The sequence below is a fragment of the Pyxicephalus adspersus genome, chromosome 2 (genome assembly GCF_032062135.1).
Source record: "Pyxicephalus adspersus chromosome 2, UCB_Pads_2.0, whole genome shotgun sequence".
NCBI lineage: Eukaryota > Metazoa > Chordata > Amphibia > Anura > Pyxicephalidae > Pyxicephalus > Pyxicephalus adspersus.
Window position 1 is genome coordinate 100,486,985 of NC_092859.1, and position 8,719 is coordinate 100,495,703.

Here is an 8,719-nt window from a genome sequence, read left to right on the forward strand (position 1 = left end):
AGCCAAGGAAGAGCAATTAGTCCTGAATACTGAATGAGGCTTTAAATATCTTCTGTGAATAAAAAAGGAGAAGCTTATTAAGCAAGCTAAATGACAATCAGGACTGTCTTGTGTAGCTAGAATTTGATGAAAATATCCAAAAGCCAAACATACAGTAAAATAAGATTTGGAACAATCTTAGGCCACATACAGGTCAGATGATTCTTGTCCGATAATCGCCTCAGTGCTAGTATCGGACGTCTATCTGGTGTGTACAATGCTCGCCTGACGTTGTTCATGGATCTGTCCTGGAAGATCCATGAACGACGAACAATTATAATAAAAGTTAAGGGGAGAGAGCGCAGCAGGGTACTATTCCATTCCCCCCCCCTCCCTCTCCATACAGCAGAACGGCGCTGTATGTACAGCACTTGTTCAGTCTTTTCTTGTTGGAAAGAATTGTGAAAGGTCCTTTCCCACGACAATTATTAAACATGTGTATACAATAGCCTTATGCATGCATTACATGAGAGCCTGTCTATTGTCATGCCTTTCATCTATAACATTGGGAGCTGGGGTCTTTTCAGATAATGCTATCAAAACATTTTACATGAATCTGGCAACGCTTAGACGAATCAATCATAATGCATCAATCATTTTTATGAAGAAATAAAATAAACCTTTAATATTTCCACTTATTTAACAAAGCATAACCTTTTGATAAATAAATTATTGCAAGAAATGAACTATTGCAGAATTTACAAATATCAATGTGTATAAGGACATCCTTACCTGGGAAGGCATTGTGTATTACAAGCGGTATCTGCTCCTTAGATGTTCCTAGCACAAACTTAGAGTAAGGGAACTGCAGTGGTTTAATTTAACAGATGGTGATATAAATGTACTGTATGATAAACTGCATCTTCTATGCCATGTATATGAATGTATTTGATGAGTATGGGTAAAACAGTGTGTGTGTAAACATATGCATACAGATACACATCTGGAATCATGTTAAAAGCTGCAAACAAGTCTTAAACAATAAATATGCTAGCATAAGGTATAGCCTTAATACTATATCCATATCTACATGGAGTCTCAGAATTACAGTGTAGCTATTTTATTATTGCTGTGACACAAATCATGAAGGCATCACTGTCAGCTTAACAATTCCTCAGACAGGATCATCAAACAAAAACAACTATTAGAAGAGGCAAGGTGGTCCTAGACTAAGCAAACAGGTCAAGGCAAGGGGAATATGAAGCATCAGGTATTTCAAAAAAGCAATAACTATGATAAAGTGTCTTGCCATATTGACAGCTAGTGTAAGAAAAGCCCAAGCACTTGTTCAGAAAGCAAACTGAGCTGTGTAAAGTTGTCAACACTTTTGTGAATATGTATTATATTTACTAGAAAAACAAATATGCTGGAAAACATAACACAATGTTACTTATTGTTATTCTGTCTGCTTTAAAATGTAATGCAAATTGTCATAAACAAATCCAGCGAGTCTGATGGAGACAGAAAGGCTTGTGCAGAACTATGTTTTATTATAAAAGTAACAATCAAATACTAGTTAAAGGAAAAACAAAAAAGGGGAGAACTGAATCCTGTTAGTACATTTAGGTGTGAGGTGTACTATTCTGCTGTGTTAGATTTCCTAATATAAGACATTTTAAATTCTATTTTTCAAAATGGTGAATGGTGTAGTAAATTGGTTCACAACTCCAGTCTATACACCCCCTAACAGTGTGTATTTCCTGCGAATAAGTTAGGGCTGCAGATTCATTAAAAGGTAACTTGAGTGAAAAAAACATTCATTAGGGTTTGAGTATGTGAAGAAACTAAAAAAACATACATGATCATTGAAAAAATCTGGTTTTCAAAAATAAAATATGCACATAACAAACTCATCATATATCTTTAAGTGATTTGTCTGCAAAGAGCCAGATATTGTGTGCCAATAAATAGCTAAACAGAACAAGCTGAAACTATCATTACTCATTACCCTATAAAACATACCTATTCTGAGGAACACAAGCATGCATTATTAATCATGACATACAATCTATATAGTTACTTATTAGAATTGCATGTGAAAGTTAAAGCATATTACATTTTAAATCTACAAAGTAAATCAGAATAATTGACTGATTGCAAGTTAGGCATTGTTTCAGTGACACAACTTGTACCCAAAATATGTTGTAGTGCCTCTGTATCAACTCTCTGTAGTTCATCTAAAATGTGTACATAAGATGCTGGACAACAAATATTGCTAAAGGCACTCATGATACAAAGCAGAAAACCGCAAATACCACGTAACAGTACGCATAATTAAGGAGATCATTGGTAACATTTACATTAGTATGTCGAGCTAATAGCATTTGCCAACACATCACCTTTGATGTTTGATTGCTTTAAGCAATATTCATATACAATTTTCATATACAAGATATGTATATCACATATCTGAACAACACAAAACCACACACACTTAGTGTACAAATATTCATCTGTATATTTAAACCAGATACAAAATAGTAATGCTCCTAATAAAAGTCCCTTCCCTGTTATTCTGACCAATATCATTGAATCTTTTTACTCCAGATACAAAGTAAAAATATTTTTGTATTCTCTATTGATCATTAGGAATTAAAATGCTGACAACAAATGTGTAGGCATTTAAAGCCAAACATACAGCTCTGTCACAAAGGAAGTTGGGACCACACTTCAAGTCTGTCACATCAGCAATTATTTATTTGTACTTGCGGCATATTAAAATAAATATATGAAAAATGTTAATTAATTTTAGTTTTTTTACGGTTACATACCATTTTAAAGAAAAGACTTTGTGTTTTTGAGCAGCCCAACTATAACTTTATAGATTTACAGATCTGAGAAAGTGAAAAGATAAAGCAGTATAGTAGTATCTTGTAAATGTACCACGAGATCTTAAACCTGTTCTGACAAGTACAACAGATGCTGAACTAATGCCCCATAAAAAAATAACTTACTACACTCACTATATGGTTAAGTGATACACTAAAGTACAACTACCTCTGGAATAAATTTCATTTCCATATTCACTTCTATAAACTCTATAACCCATGTACAAAATAAGCAATAACTGCTGCAGAATCTAAAGAAAGAGATATGTGAAAAGCAGAACAGGCTATATGTATTCTGTTATGAAATTACAACCATGCTTGAAAGGTACTAGAATTTAAAATAAACACAACTAACAACAAAATATGTATTCCAAATGATATCAAAGCTAATACTATTATATCATTCAAAAGAAAAAAAAACACAACACAATTTTTTTACTTCTTTAACACACTAAGCACTTAACAGCTGATTTGTTTTTATCAAACTAGATATTCATATAGATTAATTGACCATGGAATGTATGAAATTAAACCTGTCAAGTCCACTAAAGTATATAAACTAACCTTACTAGTACAGGTAGTCTCAAGTTAAGGACATCTGACATACGGACACCTTCTAGATACGAACGTGGCTTCCCTGCTCGCTCGTGTAGGGAGGCTTGCAGGGGGAGGGAGCTGGTTGTATGGTTTGCAGAAGAAACATTTTGCTGATTACAGCTAAGGTTGTGGGTGAGCTCTTTCTGCAGCCTCTTGTAACTCTATAATGACCAAGACAAACTCTGCAGTTTTTTCAGGTGATCAGCGCTCATATATGTGCAAATAGCCTTGAAATATCAGTCTTCAGTATCACCATAGTATATAGCAGCTGAATTATTCTATTGCTTTTAGTAGATGAGATCTATCATTTAAATTTTGAAATGAGTCTCGCAATTCTTGAGGTAGCAGATTCTACAAAATGCATCGATAGAGAGTCCGGACATGCTTTGTGTGCATATGGTTTGATATGTATATCTCTCTTTTTAATGTTTAAATAAATTATAAGTTTATGAAATTTAAGAAGGATGTGATTTAACTGAAAGGTGCCTTAAAAATTCCTTTTGGTTTTGTTAGGGATATTTGAAGAGTTGGATGTGGATAGATAAATAAAGGTAAATAGACCAGGTGATATATGTAGTTACATTTACTGCATATCAGTAGTGTATAAAAGAGTCGGAGTAGAAGAAAATCCCAATAGAAGAAAAGCATATAATAAAACTTTAGGCAATATTAAAATTATGTACATCAGTTGTGAAGAGAAACACGTTGATAGATACTGGGAATTATCCTAATATTAGACCAAATACATTTGTAACAAGGTGACATTGTTTAAGTCTACTGTTTGTACGTACTTCATTTTGTAGAAGGGATTTATTGCATAGTCACTGTAGATACATAACACAGGCCTCATTTGAATCCATATGTTACAGCAAGTAAAAGTAAAATATCACCACTTACATGGAAATCTTTCTCTTCCAGTATCTCTTTCCTCCATCTTACTAGGAAGGCAGCACACACATATAAATGAAAGTGTGAAAATCCTTCAGGTTCAGACTAAAAGAAAAAAAAAATGTAATGTATGTTTATTAAGTATACATAAAACATGATTTAACATATAAAGATCAGAAATAAACCAAATGAACAAAAGCATAGCCTTAGTCACTGAACCAACAGATTTGAAGTCGGAATCATAAAGACTATCCAATTATGTTTGAGAACAGGAAAGGTTGTGCTTAATATAGTCTCATGATACCATGGGTGACAGTGTTATGTCATGGGACAAAAGGGGTGACTGTGCGCAGTGATTTTTTGTTTATAATTCTAGTTGTGCTATGTTGAACAGAAAAGAAGTTCCTGCACAAAATCATTAAAAAATGTGCTTAACGGGCATGTATACTTTATGATAAAACTCTAATGTATTCTAAGCTGACTACTAAGGTATGCAGACTACTTACCACCTTTTTCCCAACAATGGCAACCTCCCGCTGTTTTTATAGTTTTGGTACAGATATCTTGTTCAATGCATGGACTTTAAAGAGGTCCTACTCTAATGGTACAGGTATGGCCCATACATTACTATGTGAGATTACTGTGCAGGCAGTGTCTAGCAAGGTTTTTTGCTGTAAACACTGCAGGATGTCCCCACTGTCAGAAAGAGGTTAGAAGGGTGCAGATGAGGGGGTTTAGTTAGAAATACACTGAAGCAGCAATTCTAACCCTAAGGTCTTCTAGGGAGGATTAGGGGATCTTTATACGATGGCTATTTGACTTCCTATTTGAAGATGTCAGCATTTCGAGGGCCAGCACTTGTCAGAGTCAGCTGCATAACAATGATTTTTTTTTTTGTCTGTAAGTGTGGTACTCTGACCACCGCTGTACGAGGGCATTCTTCCCATATTACATTAATGTGATGGGCTTTTTCACTTTTACTACCAGTAAATTAGTTATAGCTAAGGATCTGAAAGAGATTTCAAAGGCTCCTCTGGGTTAAACCTCTTGAAAGACGCTGAATTTGTCCTTTAAAACACAAGGGCACATCTGATATAGCATCTGTTTTCTGCAACCTGGTTTGATATCTGCCACATCTTCAGCGGAAATAAACCCAGTATATACTCACCTGCCCCAGATCTGTTCTGGGAACTGCCATCTTTTTCTTTTTTCGATCTCCAGCCATGTTGATTGGTTTGGATGAAGTAAGTTCCATGCAGGAGCATGGGAGTTTGTTCATTAAGGCCCAGCAAAATTATTTTGACAGATGAAGATGATGAGTGATCAGGCAGGTAATGGTTAATACAGAAGGACATAGCCTGTCCCTTTCTACAATAAAGCCTTGCCTGGTCACAGATTTTTGAAATTCCACCTTCAAATCATAAGCTCACATCTAGTGTGAACACCTGAGCTCTCCTACATTTAAAATGAGAACTGCGTTATTAAAACACTAAACTTATAGATTTACGGATTTATGGTAAGAAAATAAATTGCATTTACTAGTTAGTTTTTCTGTTTATAGGTTGGTGTATTCTGTACAATTGCAGCATACCAATATAAAGACCTGCATAGAGAACCTAGCAGTTGTATTCAGTTGTCTAATAAAAGTAAGTAGATGTCTTATGGATTCAAAAAGAACATGCTGCTAAGAATGCATCACAAATAAAGGCATCAACTGGAAAGTGACCGCCTAAAAATACTTGAAAACATTCTTTGAAGCATCACTATAGTAAACTAAATACAGATATTCAAATGTTTCTAAAAATTTGCAACTACTATCAACAAACTATATTTTAATATTCTAAAAAAAAAAGCATTTAGTACCATAAAAAGGCTATATTGGTGTTTTCTCATAAGCATCCCATATAATGCTTATATAGAAAAATACAAATAAGCATATATATTAAAAACATTGTTAGTGCTGTATTTGTAACGCTTCTACCTCCAGTATGGTATTTGAATTACACATTCAGGTATTATTTATTGTTATAAGGAATACCCATAACCAGGCTATTCCTGGACACTTAAGAGAAAAGGAACACACAGAAAAAAAGTGTGATTAAAAGTATGGTAAATAAGTAGCTCATTGTCAGCTCAGAATCCCAAGGGGTCCTGGCACTCCAATGACTCCTTCAAGAGCTGGCAGATATGTTGCTGCTCACTGTTCTAAAGGAGATAAAGGCCCTTACCTGCAACCAGCAACAAAGGGCATTATCTATAGCAACCATTCATAAGAAGACAAAAATTGAGCAGTCTGTGATACCTAAAAATCAAATAAAAGTTTGGATTTCTCTTTTGGTCTACAATAGAAAATTAAATTATTGACTAGAATAGACAAAGATTTGCTTAACAGTTTTACATATACCTAACAGAAAGAACATGACAACATGATAAAGATATGATGTATAGATTTAACACACAACCGTTTAGTAATTTACTTCACCTATACTATTTAATAGATAATATATTGGCTTGTTTCATACTTGCTTTAACTAAACAACGGAGTGACACCAGCCTTTTGAACAGGCAAGTTTTGTACTATATTTCTGCTAAATTACTCACAGAGAACACACCATATTGCATTCAAAACAATTATGAGACTATAAATAACAGTGGCTCTATACTGCTGCTTTCACACTTGAAGACAAATCCTAGGGGTTGTTGTGCTAGTACAGATTACAGATGTACCAGTAGAATATACTTAAAACTGTAGAAAAGTTACAGTGTGATAAAAATACTCAGATAATGGATCTGTTGACTAGAAAGTTAATTCAAATAGCATTAAAGCGCAATCCTGCAGGCAGGATTTTTATTGCAGAAGGGACTGGTAATGTCCCGCCAGCAATAAAACATACTTACCTGTCTGTTCGCAATCTTTTTTTTTATTGAGAACACAGAGCTGTTGCTGGGACTGAAAGAACCCCTATATGCATGCATGGCAGCACCCACAATAGAACATGGACAGGTGAGTGTAATTAATAAAACTTGCAATCAGGTATGTAAGTTTAAAGAAGAGGCATTGGAGGTCCCTTCTGAAAAAAGGGACCTCCCTGCTCCTATAATTTTTTAAGGGTTTAGTTCCCTCAATTTAAACTGATTTTTTTTAATAATAATACACTAAAAATGTTTTTTTGTTTACAAATCTTGACCAGTACACCCTAAGTCACTCTTCCTGAATTGCTCAGCATTACTTTCCAAATTTGCCTCACACAGAAAGATGACATGACCACCCTTATTGAGTTAAGATATCCCATGATTTCTAGGAATTTGTAAGGAATGTGCCTGCACATTAACTGGCTTTTAGGAGATACATGGACCAATAAGCATGGGATTGGAGGGAGAATGCAGTGGGACTCCATGGAGCCTCCATGGGGAGAGTATTTTCACCTACAGAAAAAACGATAGTCTTCGGAAATAAGCAAACAACTGTAACAGCACTGTAAGGAGAGAAAATAATCTCTTTTTTTTCTTCTCTCATTTTTTTGCCTAGGTTCTATAATATAAATAAAAAAGTTCTCTTTAGCCTATCCTTTTTCAAATATTGTGTATTTTATTGTCCCTAGCTTGACTCAAAAGCATTTGCTCTTTGAATATTTGTTTTATTATTATAACCTGTGTTGATGCAGATACTTTTGTTGTTTATAATGTTTCAATATCTCTGTAAATGGTTGCCAATCAAATGATGAAGTACAGAAAAAGAAAAAAAATGAATAACATTTAATGTTTCCCTATTTAGAAAAAATAATACATGTACACTGCATCTTTGGTCAATAACATTTAGTGACCTTTGTCACATAAATGAATAAAAAAACATAGTTAAGGCCAAGCTGTATAATTTCTCTATACACTGATCTGGTAAAGGATCAGAGATGTAAACTCAAGAGAATATACAATTTTTTTTTGTGCCTACAATGTCAAGAAGCATTTAAAGAAGGTGAAATAATATGATGTTGATAAGTGTCATCTAATAGCAGGACACTGCATTGGTTTGTCCCTTCTAGATTGTACATCACAATTAAACTAAACCTTGCTTGTGTTCTTAAGCTTTCTGACACACACTTTGACTTAAAATTCATATCTAGGGAGATAAAAAGCATGTTTGATCAAGGGGCAATAAAATAAGGAATGTGCAGAACTTTCTCTGCATTATCTTTCCAAACACCTGCGACTTACATTCATTTTCCATTAATTTTTTTTTAAATCAAGCTTTGATCTTCAAACCTACAGGAAAGAATGTTTTTAAACATATAAGAAAATCGAGATGGAAAAAAGCATCAAAGCTAAAACAAAACAGACATTTGTCTTTCTAAAGATATAGAAGGCATGTA

At 34.2% G+C, this 8,719-nt stretch overlaps 1 protein-coding gene across 1 annotated transcript in view; it reads right to left on the reverse strand.

The window, feature by feature from the left end:
- Window positions 1-8,719, reverse strand: part of TBC1D22A (TBC1 domain family member 22A) — a 276,396-nt gene that overhangs the window by 51,603 nt on the left and 216,074 nt on the right. Inside the window, exon 12 of the mRNA XM_072401624.1 lies at window positions 4,362-4,457. Within this exon, the coding sequence (XP_072257725.1) occupies window positions 4,362-4,457 (96 nt within the window). The remainder of the gene's footprint in view (window positions 1-4,361; window positions 4,458-8,719) is intronic.